Source organism: Callospermophilus lateralis, chromosome 6 (assembly GCF_048772815.1).
Source record: "Callospermophilus lateralis isolate mCalLat2 chromosome 6, mCalLat2.hap1, whole genome shotgun sequence".
Taxonomy (NCBI): domain Eukaryota; kingdom Metazoa; phylum Chordata; class Mammalia; order Rodentia; family Sciuridae; genus Callospermophilus; species Callospermophilus lateralis.
In genome coordinates, this window is record NC_135310.1 from 85714625 (window position 1) to 85730303 (window position 15679).

Sequence of the window (15679 nt, forward strand, 5' to 3'; positions counted from 1 at the left end):
CCCCACCCTTGCTTTGGGTCAGAGATAAGTATGGCCTAGCAGAAGCACATAGACAAAAGCAGATTAGTCCAATGCATCAAAGACCAGGGTCTGAAAGAGGAATGGTAGAACAGGATGCAAGGATGAGGCAATACCCTGTTTTACAGGATCCTGAAGATCTTTTAAGAATTCAGACTTTGCCTCTACTGGTTTTGGGTATAGAGCGAGGACTCTGGAAAGCCAGGAACACCAGCTTGGGAGCTGCTCAAGTTATTACACAAGTGGGATAAAGAGGCTCCACTATGGTGCTGAAATACAAAGTAAATAATTACAGTATTTGGAGAATAAATCAGTGTGAGCTGATGATTGACAAGATTTCAGGAATAAGAAAGAAGAGACAATTGTAATCCTGAAATTTTTGAAGTGTGTATTAGAGATGCCACACAGGCAGAAAAAGTTCTGGTTTATATCTGAGAGATTGAGGAGTGGTATTGTGGGTTGAGGGGAGAAAGAGAAAAACGAATCAAGATACTAAGTTCTGTTCTGTTTAGAACATAATGAAATTAATATTACTTAACAAATTCAGATAGGGAAAATAAGAATCATGCATTCAAAAAAATAAAATACAGAAAGTCTACAAATGCTAATACATACTAGATACAAAGTGCTGCCAGAGGAAACAGACACAGTGTGAACCAACATCACGATCCTCTTGCCTAGCATCCACCTCTGAGACAGCCTTATAACATGCACAAACCACCTTACTTCCAAAGTAATAAAACATCCTGAAAGAAAGAAAACACTCACATTTGATGACCGACAGCGAACACCATTGAACTTTCTTCCAGCGACTGCAGACTAGCCAATGATTGACTTTCTTAACCAATTCTGCTAAGTGATCAGGGTCAGACTTCATAATCTGATCAAATTCTGCAAACTAGAAGGTAAAAATAACATAGCAGCAGTATTAAAAAATAAATGTGTTTAAACACACAGAGAAAACAAATATAATTCAAATCCAAAATCTAACTTTCTGAAAATGGCTGCATGCCAATTACACAGACATCTTTTAGAGTAGATAGCAAACCCAAACACACTTGACTTCTTCTATGAAGAAGTCTTTCTTCTTCCTTCCTTCAGGATCATTTTTTTTGGGGGGGGGGGGTTGGGTAGGGGGAGGAATAGCAGATTCAATAATAAAAGAAAATGATGACCTTAAATAACTATAGAGGGTTAGCAAAAAGGGTTTTGGTTTCTTTTTTTAGAATTTTTTTCACAATAACTTTATTTATTTATTTTTATGTGGTGCTGAGGATTGAACCCAGGGCCTCACACGTGCTAGACAAGTGCTCTGCCACTGAGCTACAGCCCCAACCCAGTAAAAAGGTTTTATTGAGGAAAAAAATGAAAAAGGACTAATATATCTCACCCACTGAATCACCCACATTCTTGGATATCCACATACTGCGCTTGGTAAGTAAAATTCAGCTATGTTTATCAGGTTCCAGCAAAACTAGTCTGTCATTCCCAATCCCGGGCCCATTTTAAACAAAGATAAGATATTGCTACTAACAGAGATAACACAGATAAAACATTTATTTGGTTATTAAGAAATAAAAATATTATTTCCACTATTTACCACCAAATTCCAAAATGGCTTTTCTCCTTTATCAAATGTCCCACTAAAATATTAAGATGTCACAATATCATCAACCATCAATATAATCATTTGCTATAATAAAAATTAAAGGTAACATAGGGAATTGAAGCTCTCTTTGAATCTTTGCCATAAGCTATCAACAAATCCTCATTTTTCAAGAGGTAAATAAGACCAACAAGTTTCTTTATAAAGTTGTTAATTCTTAAATAATTACTATAGCTCTGAAATAATGGAAGAGTTGAATTTATGAGAAATATTTATGATTAAAGGTAAGCCAACCATAAACTATAATTTATAGATTCTTTTTCTCTTATTTTTTTTTCTTTCATAGAAAAGGGTATGGGTTCTCTGAAATAAAAATATTCACAGGAAAGTATATATAATGGTAACATATACATATACTTCATCTCATACTCAAAAAATGTAAAATCAGATTTACTATGATGAATTTATCCTCAAGATATCTGAAATATATTTATTTATTAATGATTCTGATAAGCTGAACTAGTATTATTGGCTATTTAAAATATAATAACAATGGTATTTAAAATTATGAAGATACAATTTACTAAATCAACATTAAAGAAGAAAGGAATGGTGAAAATCATATTAGTAATAGATTTTGAACAGCAATTAGATATTTCTGTATGAAATACATTTAGTTATAAGGCATTCTACAACTGATTTGAATGTTAAAACTATAGGATTATGTTAGCCCCCCAAAATTATGTTATATACAAAAGTATTTGCATATTCATTCTAGAGTTTGACAGAGATCCATACAACTCCAGAGCAATTTCCTATAATTTATATATCTATCATATTCTAATAAAATTTATCCCCACAATGAAGACTCCAAAGTGCTACAAAATCTCAAAATCAATGAAGACTAATATGCTTTAGAAAAGTTTTAATTTGTGTAAAGTGTTAAAATTTTCTGATTAACCCTATTTTAAGTAAAAAAAAAAAGTCAATTAAACAATGTTCTGATTCTAATACTGAATAAAATTGTAAAGTTTATATAGAGTACTATAATATCTAAATTATAAATTTCTCACAAATAGGAAAAATGTGTGTACATATACACACATTATATATTTTTTCATGCCATTAGCAACCATATAATTCAAGAATAATATGAATCACTGATACTTAAAAATGTTTATTAACTCCAACTATCTGCATTAATGATGCTAAAATTTTAAAGAAAAATATATTTACCTTGCCAGGTCTAAAAAATACTTTTGTTAATCCAAACTGGTAGTCGATTTCATTTAAGCCCAAAGCTTTAAAAAGAGCCTACAAAATTAAAGTTAAAAAAGTTAAATTCCAACTAATATTTAATAAAAAAGAGTTTACTGCTAAGAAACTTTTAATTTATGTAAAATCAGATTTACTATTTGTACCTTACAAAATAGCCTTGGATCCAATCTTGCAAGTTTCTCTGGCATAAATTTTTTATACATGTTGTAGAGTTCATGAAATGAAGCTCGTGATGGGAAACCCCCCTGCATCAAGTCCAAAACAGACACCATACCTAGATTCATAAACACAAATCACAGCCAGTCATGTGCAGAAGTCCAAAATAACTCATGAATGACCAATTTTTAAAATTAATATTTAAGAAAGGACAATTTACAGAAATCATCAGCAATGAAAGATTACATAGCAAATACACTTCTAATCATTATGTCTCAACTTATCTACCACCTAAAATTACTATAGTCAAATTCCATCTAAAACCAATATCACTAAAGGCAAACTACTGTTCTCTACAAAGCTCCAGCCTATTTTATATCTTTTTTTATGCTAGGCATCTCTCCATTACATCCCAGTATACCAAACAAAGCCCAGTACAAGTCCACTTTCAAAGATCTGAGGTTAAATTTAGAACAACATTTCTAACAGAGTCTCCAAAAAGTGGTCAAATATATTCCCAAATTCTCCCTAGTACTTACAAAAAGCAAAAGGAAAGGAAAGGAAAGCTCACTACTCAATATAAAGACGCTCCTAGAGAAACTAATCCATTGGAATGATAAGTCTATAAGATCAATATCTGTTACCAGTGTAATTCTAAGAAGTGGTGAATCTGAGCCTTGAGGCAATATGAGCTTTTAGGGATTAGGAAAAGTGTAAAATACGCTGGGAAAAGTTCAACGACTAGCAATAATGCCAAGATTTTGTTCACAATGAGACCTGAATTTTAGTCTCTGGGACTACTATAATCAATGGAAAAAATAGATTATTTAATAAATAGTGTTATGATAAATGGCTTGCCATTTGGAAAATGAAAATAACATTAGACCCTTACTTTCTTCTTTATATCAAAATAAATTTCTGCTGGTCAAAAATTTTGGTTAAAAAAATGAAACTAAAAATTTTTAAGTGAATTATTATTTTAAAACAATCTTATAAGAAAGATAGTATTTCTAGGCAACCATATTGAATTTTAGACTATTGACTGGCAAAGGTACAAAACATCAATAGTATTCAGAGTTGATGACTATGTAGAATAACACAGGCATACAGTCTTAGAGTAAATCAAGACAACAATCTTGGATGGCAATTAGAAAACACCCATCCCTTTGTTTCAGTAATTTATATTTCTCTGAGCCTACCCTACAACCCTTCATACTTGTAAGTGAAGATATTTGTGGAGAATATCCAGATATCCACAAGATCACTGTTGGTAGTATTTCCTGATTAAAAGATGCTACAACTATATGCTGGAATATAACACATTAATTTTAAAAGAATAGAGCAAAATTTAATCTGATCAGTATAAGAAATATAACTAAATAAAAAAGCATAAAGTATATGGTGATTAACGAAACATAAAGATCATCATTCTTATAAGAAAAAAAATTCCAGAACTAGACTTAGTTCTAGGTTCTGCTTGGAGAAATAAAAACAAGGTTTGGTTGGTATTGCCACAGATTTTACCACCTCTTAAGTTTCTAGGCTTGCTTTATCTCTGCAAATTATGAACTGGTTCATAGAAGTTCATTAAGAATTTCATGCAGCTTAACAAATTACTAAGCCTACAATGGACTTCTTAATACTTGAAGTTAATTTTTGAGCTGAAAAATAGAAATCAATGACTATAAGTCAATACTCTTCTAAAAACTCCCAAGACCTGGCTCTTAATCTGGGAGTCTGATAAACAGCTGTTCCATACACTGCTGGTTGGTATACTCAGAACTACCCTTTCTATGGGCAGCACAGCTTCAGTTTCACAGAGGAAGACAACCTACTTTCTCTCACCTTTTTGTACTTTGTCCTGATACTGGATGATAAGAAGTTTTTAGTAGGTGTCTTAATTATTCTTAAAACAGAAAAAATAAAACCCAGTAAAAATGAAAAGGTAAAATAGAATCCAAATCTTAAATATCTTTATTTTAGAAAGCTTCATAAATATTTCTTATTCCTACCACTCATTGTTAGTTTTTGCTTTTTCTTATTACAAAACTAAACAATTATACTATTATTAGTACTTTAAAAAACAAAGTATCGTGAATGGGTTTCATCTTTAAACTGCCAATGCAACTTAACATATGAAATATCCTGCTTACTGAAAGGAGAATCCTTGCTGACCCATCAGTAAATCCATACTCTGCTAATCTAATAGCACATACAGCTAAATCTAAATATGCTTGACTTTCCAGGACACTAGATGCTCACTTAGGCAATAAATGAATTATACTATGTAAAGCAAATCCTACAAAGAAATTTAAATGGGAAAAAAAGTTAAATTCTAAATAACAACACCCTAAAAGACAAAACACAAAAATACATCTGTATTATATGCAAGAATTCAGTAGACGTGAGTTATTTAATTTTCCAGTATTTGTTAGAATTTTCCTAGACTGTGCATTTCATTCAACAAAGAATATATTCCAGGGAAACAGGGATTTTGTATCAGCCAAAACAGAGTTTCTGTCAACATGGGCTTATGGATTGGAGGAGGGAAAAATAATTATACAAGTATACATAAAATTTGTAACTATGACTCTAAAATAAAGGCACCAGCTGTAGCACCATGAACTAAGGCTCCCTTCCAGGACAGGAATATCAAAAAAGGCTTTCACAGAAAAGTAGCAATCAAGTTGAGACATAAAAGATGAAAAGATGCAGCATGTAGCAAGAGTCTTCCAAACACTGGAAGAACATATGCACAGATCCTGCAAGAGAGTACTGAAGGGACTGAAAGGAAAGTCAGTATGGCTGAAGAACACAGAGAAGAGGCAGGGCAGAAAGTGAAACGAGGGAGCTAAGGACACACAGGCTAGATAGTATGAGGCCTCACAAGCTACCAGGATTTTTGCTCTTCACTCTAATGCTAAAAGGAGCCACTGGAAGTTTTGATTTGTTTTGTTGTTGTTGTTTTTGTTTTTGTTTTAAATTGTTTTGTTTTTTAATGGCAGTACAAGGAACTGAACCCAGGCCTCGCCCAGGCTAGCACTCTACCACTGAGCTACGATCCCAATTCTTTTTATTTTTTATTTTGAAACAGGGTCTAAGTTGCCTAGACTGGCCTCAAACTTGTAATTCTTCTGCATTAGTATCCAGAGTAGCTGGGATTATAGGGGTACACCACCACACCCAACTGCCATTACAGTATTTTAGGCAAGTAAAAACAATGATCAGAGCTGAGTTGTAAAGTAATAATTCAGGTTGCATATGAAGAAGAGACTGAGTAGATACAAAGAGAATACTTACAAAGCTAAGGCAAAAGCCATGAACGAGATGAAGACAACTTGGACTAGAGAATAATAGGGCTCATTATTTAGGAAGTAATGTCAATGGTGCTAGGGGAGACTTAGAAAATATATAACCTGTGCTTTCCAACATGGCAGTCACTAGCCACAAGCTCTGTAGGTACACTAGACATGTGACAATTTAAATTTTAAAATATTAAAATTAAATTTATTTAAACTTTAATAAAGTCCTACTGGCCACATTTATGATGCTGAATAGCCAGTGTCTAGGGGCTACCATATTAAATAACACAGATACAGAATATTTCTATCATCTGGAAAATTCTACTAGACAAGAGTTGATATAAAATGAGTAGAAAAATAGGATAAACCCAAATCCTGAAAAACTATTAAGAAGTACTATCCATGTAGAAGAAAATGAGCCTGTAGAGGAGTTGAGAAAGGCCAGAGAATTCCAAAGAAAAATAGGAGCATACACTGTTTCAGAAGCTAAGGAAAAAAAATGTGGAAGAGACTAGTCAGAGTCAAATTTTGTGAAGTCCACTAAGGACTGCAAAATGAACATACAATTTAAGAAGGTAACCACTGGTGACCTTATCAAGATAAAAGCTGAACTCTCTTGAGGTTAAAGAGTGAGTTGAGGGCATAAACTGAGAATAGACTATTTGTGGGAGAAGAAAGGGAACAACTATCCACGGTAAGAAAAAAAGATGGGGAGTAGATGGAAGGGAATGTAAATCATAGATCAGATTTTTAGCACATTTAAGCACACTTCAGTGAAATGAGAGAGATCCATGTCCAAAGGGAATGGTTCAATACATATAATATATAGGCATATGTATTCAGTGCTGATTATATGTATTGCAAGGTGACTACTTGCAATAATAGTAGGGATGGATTTCAAAGCACTGTAAGCTTCAACTAGGAAGAGAGGCAATTTCTGCTTTCTTTATTTTTTTTTTTAAGAGAGAGAGAGAGAGAATTTTTTTAATATTTATTTATTTTTTAGTTTTCGGCGGACACAACATCTTTGTATGTTTGTATGTGGTGCTGAGGATTAACCCGGGCTGCACTACCGCTTGAGCCACATCCCCAGCCCAATTTCTGCTTTCTTAATAGGAAGGAAGGATATTCAGATAGGTGCATGTTCTTGGAAGCTTTAAAGTTTTTTGTCAAAGAGGTAAGGCCATCTTCTGGCAGAGGCTCAGAGATTTAAGAACAGAATTGGTCAGACTAGTTTGTTCTGTAGAGAAACAGAACAAGCTAACCAAGGAAACTTGACAGGACAGGTTTGAGAGCCCTAAAAGTTCACCGACCATGAATTTTAAGTGGTGTCAACCTGACTTGTCTCCCAATCCCAGGCAGACAAGGAAAAAGGGCAGAACAAACCTAGACAGCTAAGGTTTTGTAAGAGGCAGTGAGGGGTAGATCCAGATTTGGGAAGCCTAGAGTGTACGTGATTCGGGGAGGGTTCTTTCAGGAACAAAATACAAAATTACAAATTACTAAAGAATACAAAATTCAGTACCAGGCTTTGAAAAGGGTTCATTTCAATGAAGGACCCTGAAATGTTAGTGACCATATTTCACGGTTAAATCTACCTCCACAAAGAGTAAAATACAGAGGCAAGAGAGTTTGAGAAAGTTTCAGGAGACTAAGCTGGATCAAAACGTAAGAAGGTTGATGCCTCAGGGAAAAGGCCAGTGTTGGATGGAGGGTAGGCATGGGGTAAAGGAAAAAATGAGCCCAGGGCCTGAGACTTCTGTGATGTAGCAAGTCAGCTGTGCAGGGATAGGGATGGGAAGTGATAGAATTAATCAAATGCATGAAAGGGCCACAGAACCAAGGGCTTCATTCTGTTTTTTATTTTTTCACAAATGGTAGAGAGGAAGCAAGGACAACAAAACAAACTTCCTACTCTATCTGTGTAGGGAATGAGAAATGAAGTGCTACTGGACTGAGAAGATAATAGGAAAGCAGCTTACAAAAGGGAGATTCAGGTTTTCTACTAAAGTGATTTTATAAAATTTTACTACAATTATGTAAAATGCTTTTATTTCATAATAAACCATAACCCAATATTACTCAAATAATTTGCCACCCATGCTTTTCTTAGAATCAAAGAAAATAAGATAAAAATCTTATTACACTTAAAAATAACCAAGGTAATGGTGAATTACTTGAAATCATTGATCCTACTAAACTGCACTTAAGCTATGACTACTGACACATAGTGACACAGATTATGAATATATGGAAATACCTGAACATTGAAGTTGAGACAGAATTTGAGCACCTTCAAAGTGGTGGCTTGTCATCTTTAAATTAGGTTTGATGCAACGAATAAAGCTTGCTCCCTAGGAGAACAAAGGCACCTCTTGAGATAATACATATAGCCTTCTTGTTTTTCTATTTTTACAAATACCAGAAACTTTCAAAGCATATTAACACATGAAACTTTAAAATAACCACTAAGGAACTAAAAACTGTCTTAGCATAGTATTAACATTTAAAGCTTGAAATAAAAAGCTTAAAGTCATTCATTTGGTTATCAGATTATGCTGAATGAGGGAGAAAGAATACTGATTAGGTATACAAAGAAATTTTCGTGTGCTGAAGCTAAGATGCTAGACATTCAAATAGCAGCTTCTCTTCAAAGTAGTCACCTTGCAAAACAAGAATTACATCAAAGGTGATGCTCACTGAAACATTTTAGAACATGTTTCTATCACAGAAATAATATTTTAGAGTAGCACTCTATACCCTCTTCATCAGACTTGGTTTATAAACATGCTTGATCTTTAAGAGATGAACACTTGCAGCCAATGAGAATATTGAAAAGATTTTCTGAATGGTTCCAAAAGCAAATCTAACAGTAAGCTAAGCAACAGCAGCGCTGACAAAATAAATTCCTGGCTTTTCAAAATCATTAGTATTTGAAAAGGAAGAATAGTCAGTTATGTAGATTTGTTTGGAATTTGTTTGCTTAATTTATATAATCCATATACTAAATATCTTTCTATGTCAAGTTTTTATTTTTCATTTAAAAAATCAGGGTAAATCCCTAAAATGTATAGTTAAAAAACAGCCTTCTGCCAGGCATGTTGGTGCACATATGTAATTGCAGCTACTTGGAGGCTAAAGCAGGAGGACTGCAAGCTGGAGGCCAGCCTAGGCAAATTAGTGAGACCCTGCATCAAAATAAAAAATAAAAAGGGCTGGGGATGTACCTCAGTGGTACAGCACTTGCCTACCATGCACAAAAACCTGTGTTCAATCTTCAGCAAAAAAAAAAAAAAAAAAGACTCCTCGTAGATTTGCCTTTTAAAAGGACATAAAAATATCATGTACATATTTTTCCACATCACATTGCCATGTCTGTAGGATGTTACTATAAGAGTAACAAAATAAGGGTAAATTATAATGCCTTATCTGCAGTCCTAAAAATAAAAACATCATTTCATCATTCTACTCCATAATTACAAAATATTTTTCACCTTCTTGAAACTACAGGCTAATCTTAATTTAATAAAACTCAAAGAGTTCTACATATTTACAAAATAATTCATCTTCACATACATATTTAACTTCTCTTCAGGAAAAAAACCTAACCAGAATAATCATCATCTTAAAAACTGATTTTTTTTAACAAAGGAAATTTAGTGTAAAATATATTTTTAAAATAAAATATTTTTTTAGTTGTAGGTAGACCCAATACCTTTATTTTATTTATTTGTGTGCTGCTGAGGATCAAACCCAGTGTCCCACATATTTGAGAGAAGCACTCTACCCTAAAGCCACAACCCCAGCCCTAAAATATATTTTTAATTATTCCAGGGTTACTATTCTTTACTTAGATAATTACTATATAATAGTTTTAGAGGACCATTCAAAGAAACCTGCTTTCTTTTTAAATGTACTCACAGTACTTCGAAGTTTATCCAGAAGCAAATTTAACTGTGTCTGTAAAAGAAAGGAAATCAGTTTATTTCAAAAACCAAAGAACACAGTGACATAAGTTAATATTAATTTTCCCATATTAGAATAAAATAACATGCAATAACATCCACATATAACACATTACAATTTAACAATCTGCTGGCACATAAACTCTTTAACAGCATCATGCAAAATGGATAATGAAATGTCAAGGTCAATAACTTTACTTACTTACACAGGACTCGTATAATTAAAAGACTGAAAATTAGTAACATTTTTTAAAAATACACAAATTTGCATGTAGGATGAAATGAGGAAAAATTATATAGGCAATGAAGGAAGTTAATGAAAATATGGGGATGCGTTCAACGTGAGATCAATAATTCAGAGTTTTAACATGTGGCAAACTAGGTGTAGTTTGTGTCACAGGCTCTTAAGAATGAAGACGTTTAAAATATTCATTATTGGGGCTGGTGTTGTGGCTCAGCGGTAGAGGGCTTGCCTAGCCCGTGCAACGCCCTGGGTTCAATCCTAAGCACCACATATAAATAAACAAATAGATACATAAATAAATAAAGCCACATTGTCAACTATAACTAAAAAAATATTTTTTAAAAAAATATATTCATTTTTGGTATGTATTAGAAATATTTCATGAAACACTTGGCATAAACAAAATTGTCTTATCTAGCTATAGAAATTCTCCTTACTGTTTTAAAACAGTTCACATTTCAAATATTTTTTAAAACTTGGACAACTTTCTCAAAAAAAATTGATAATGAATACAAATTACTATGCTTTCCTGTTTTATAATATTAATTTTATTTTACTCTGGCTCAGTACCTTAAAATCATTTATTTGCTTCACTACTCTGCAAAGTAAATTAATTTCATAAAATTCTTTATCTGGATTTTTATACTGAGATGCTTATTATACTACTTAGAAAAGTTAAATTATAATGTTAATTCTTAATATACTATATTGATCATAGCTATAATTAAAATTAACAGGTACACTTTACTGAATACTTCCTATGAGTAAGGAACTGTTCAACTGCTCAAAGCTTTTCATGAGCATTGCTATATTTAAGTTAATTAAGAATAAAACACAACAATCCTAATTGAGGATGTATTATTAGCCTCAATTTACAGGTATAGCATTGAGGTTAGGAAGACAAATAACTTGCCCAAGATCATGGAACTAGTAATGACAAAGGCATGACACCAAACCTCATTCTCCTGCCTGTGATGCTATAGTATACCACACATACCATAGGCTTATGTTATTAAAATGAAATCAATGTGTCGTTAGATTAAAGATATACACCACTTATCTGGTTGACAGAGTTGTGACAACCTTAATCAATCAGGACCCTCACATTACTGAAAACCAAGTATGAGAGCCACTATGCTGGAAAGAAAACAACTCTCACAAAGTCCAGGCTCCTTCATCCATAAACTAAGCATGGTTTTCTCCCCCATAAAGGAGGCAGTTAGAAGAGTATAAATAAGAAAAATAAACTAACAGCAACTGAGAAAAGAGAAAATAAAGTCAATTATGAAAGAACAATAGTCAAGGACCATAAAGCATATGGGTAAATAGCCTTAGGCAATTCGTAGTTCATTTTTATTTTATTTAGAACATATTTTATTTTATTTAGGACATATTTTATTTAGAACAAATAATTCATATTTATAATAGAAGAATGCTTCCATCAAAAAGAAATGATTTTTTGTAAAATACAGTAAAAGGGTTATGTTTCAATCATTTGAAAATATCATAAAAACTTTTGTTTCCTATAATGTTGGATAACTGAAATACTACATTAAATGTAGTAGCCTATTTTGTATTATTGCCTTACATGCCTCAAATTTAATGAGCTATCTAACTATATTCAAAATTAAGAATCATTATTAAAATTTCAAGTCAAGGTATCTCAGAAAAATGTGAAATCTTTTGTTATAGTTATCACTCAGTTATAGCTTTCAGCAGTGAACATAAAAATACAAATTATTATATATATACTTTTTGGGGGTACCAGAGATTGATCCTAGGGGTACTTAACAACTGAGCCACATCCCCACCCCCTTTTTATTTTATTTTGAGACAGGGTCTCACTAAGTTGCTGAGGTTGGCTTTGAACTTGATCCTCGTGCCTCAGCCTCCCTAGTCACTGGGATTACAGGCATGCATCATCATACCTGGCTTATATAAACAATTTTAAGTCACTTCAAAGGCTCAACATGAAAGATTATTTAAAGCAAAGAAGAATTTTAAGAATGTTTTTGGTTATAATTATGTTATCTAAAATTTCAAGTATGTTCTTATCAGCAAAACTACTACAGTACCACAGCAGGAAGAAACTTAATGAATGTTATCCACTTTATAGCAGCAAATATCCTCTTTTTTAAAAATTTTTTTGAGATGGGGGTTGCTATGTTGTCCAGTCTGACCCTTGAACTTCTGGGCTCACGCAATACTCTGGCCTTAGCCATCTGACTAGCTACAACTATGGGTACATTCCACTAACAAACTATTTTAAAACCAATCTGTTGTCAAATGTCCAATCAGGAATAAAAGAATATTCAAATAAGAGAAAACATATTGCCTACTGAGTAAAACATAAACTTATAATTAATGAATATAACATAACAAAATTCAAATATTTTTATTTGGCTATATAAAAACATATTATTAATTTTTCCTATATTTATGTGTAAGCTATTTTTTTAAACCTAGGTTTTACACATATGATTTTCTCAAATCATTATTTAGAGCCCATCTCAATCCAAAAAGGATTCGAGGTTTATACTAAAGTTAGTGCCATGATACTAATTACATCATATTAGTATTTAAAGTACATATTTCAAAAGGCAAATACATAATTTATTTCAAATATAATAACTTTACTGTGTGGAGATGTGTAAAACAGAAATTAATTCTATTTCTTTGTTCTACACATGATAGTTTCTTGATCTTTAAACTTATACTATAAACATTTTTAAATTATTTTTATACTACTACTTTTATAACTAATTAGTAGTATTCCATTTCTAAGACAAATCTTGTGACAATTCCTTGTCAGATTTCAAAGAATAAATGTGACTCAAAATTAATAAATGAAATATTCTTTAATGTTAAATAAGCAACTTAAAGAGTTTGCCACACCTGAGCAATTATCTTTTGCAGAAGTTATCAAAAGCTTTAATTAAATTTTAGTACAAGATGCATGCCCACAATGCCACTGTGAGAGAAAACATGTTGAAATGAATTATAAACTGCATCATTAACTTGAGACCGGCTCTTTTTAACATGGCAGCCACTCTATAAATAGGAGTCCATGAAGGCGATCATTTACCTGAAGCCCCTGGCTGTGCCTGCTTTTCCTCTCTCAACTCAACTAGTCCTCTCTAGCCATCCCGAGCTGAACTACTCCAGCTAAACAAAACTGCTGAATGAGGAAGGAAACAGAAAACACATGGGAAAGAGAAGGATTGAAGGTCAACCAGACAGTATGCAGAAGCAAGAACATTAGGAGCAGCAATCAGATATGTTATGCACCAAGAAAGAACACATTTAGAAAATCTTAAGCATTTCTGAATATTTAATGACTAGGGGCTATGTTTTGATATTTTGCATAAAAATAATATCAACAAAGCAGGGTGTTCTCTTAAAACTCACTTGTGGGATTTATAACAGTGATCTAAATTATCCACTTTAGAATATAAAATAATATATTTTAAATACAGCAAAAACTTTCAAGTTATTTAACACAAATACCTTAAATTTGTTTCCCACACTGATGAAGCTAAGTTTTCCTGCTTTTTGTTTTGTATCTTTGTTGTTATTTGTGGATGATTCAAATAATTCCCGTATAAACTTATCCCTGGATTCACATATTAAAGATTCAAGAGACATATGCAAAGCATCATTATTTTTCTCCACAAACTGGGTCTGAAAAAAAATCAAATAGAATGTTTTAGTTCATCTTATGATAAATGTCCCTTAATTCATCACTGTTAATAGAACCCTCTTTGATAAAAGAAATGTTCTATATCTGTACTGTCCAAAATAGTCACTAGTCAATATGGATATTTAGCACCTGAAGTGTGACTAATGTACTAAGGAACTGAATTTTTAATTTAATTTAAACTTAAATAGCCAACTAGAAGCTATCATATTGTACACTATAGTGTTATACTCACTGTCTCATAGCACACTGCCCCTGCAAAGTGCCTGATAATGAAGCCTTCGTCATCTCTCAGATTCCTATGTACTGCCAGCTTAGACTTCCTAGGGATCTGAAAAACATATATAAGTTATTAAATTATGAAAAATACATTACTTAGGTGTCCTTTACGCAAAGTTTGAGGTATAAAATACTTAAAATTATAAAGGGAATTTTCACAATTATAGTGCTTTGTAAGCATCTGGATATACCTTAGAGTATTAGTGAATTCTAGCAAATTTTTGGTGATAATCTCTAGGGGAAAAAAACAGGTGTAAGACAAAACTACAAACAAATGAAAAACAAAAAAAACAGACAAAACAAAATCCCATCATTAGAAGTACACGCAAGACATAGTTTGCATTTTATAAAGTTAACTGCCTATTTATATATTTCAAAAGCAGCGGTTTTTTACTTTGGTACTTGTTAGAATCACCCAGAGAACTTTTAAAATCCACCAAAGCCCATAGCATTTAATCAGATGATTTCCAGATACAGCCAGGTAATAAATACCTGAGATCAGTTCAGGGACTCTCCCACCGTACATCCTAACATGTTTACATAAAAAGCACAAACATTTCCAAAAAATTAAATCATTTTAAGATGTACCATCTGAATATGGTATCTCATATTTGAATCATTTCAAGTTTCCAAATCATATCTGACTCATAAAATAACCTAAAGTAAAGGGAAAAAATCTCATTTAAAAATAAAAATAAGGGCTGGGGTTGTGGCTCAGCAGTAGAGCGCTCACCTAGCATGTGTGGGGCCATGGGTTCAATCCTCAGCACCACATTAAAAAATAAAAAAAGGTATTGTGTCCAACTACAACAAAAAAATAAGTATTAAATAAATAAATAAAATAAGAATAAGAGTGGGAACTTTATAGGCTTAATCAAAGTCTGAGAGCTCACAGAACACAGGCTTTTCTCCATACAAAGCAACAGACCAGAACAAATCAGGGAGAAACTGCCTCATCTGCTTCTCAAACTTACCACTTCCTCATATGTATGCGAGAGTATTACTTAACTTTTCCCTGCTTGTCTGCTTGTCTGTAGCACAAATAGACTAATAGGACAAAGTGAGATAATTCAAGCAAAAACACTCAAAGAGGGCACAGTGATGCCACTCTTGTAATCCCAGCAACTCAGGAGG

General features: G+C 32.7%; 1 protein-coding gene across 4 annotated transcripts in view; it reads right to left on the reverse strand.

The window, feature by feature from the left end:
- Myo6 (myosin VI) overlaps nt 1-15679 on the reverse strand; it is a 156304-nt gene that overhangs the window by 25651 nt on the left and 114974 nt on the right. For 3 of the 4 annotated variants that reach the window (XM_076858480.2, XM_076858478.2, XM_076858479.2), the window contains exons 17-23: nt 14502-14597; nt 14077-14250; nt 10282-10320; nt 8621-8714; nt 3046-3176; nt 2861-2938; nt 787-916 (exon numbers count right to left, since the gene is read on the reverse strand). In XM_076858480.2, coding sequence (XP_076714595.2) covers nt 787-916; nt 2861-2938; nt 3046-3176; nt 8621-8714; nt 10282-10320; nt 14077-14250; nt 14502-14597 — 742 coding nt within the window. Of the gene's footprint in view, nt 1-786; nt 917-2860; nt 2939-3045; nt 3177-8620; nt 8715-10281; nt 10321-13670; nt 13748-14076; nt 14251-14501; nt 14598-15679 lie in introns of those variants that run through there. The other variant, XM_076858481.2, reaches the window with a different exon arrangement.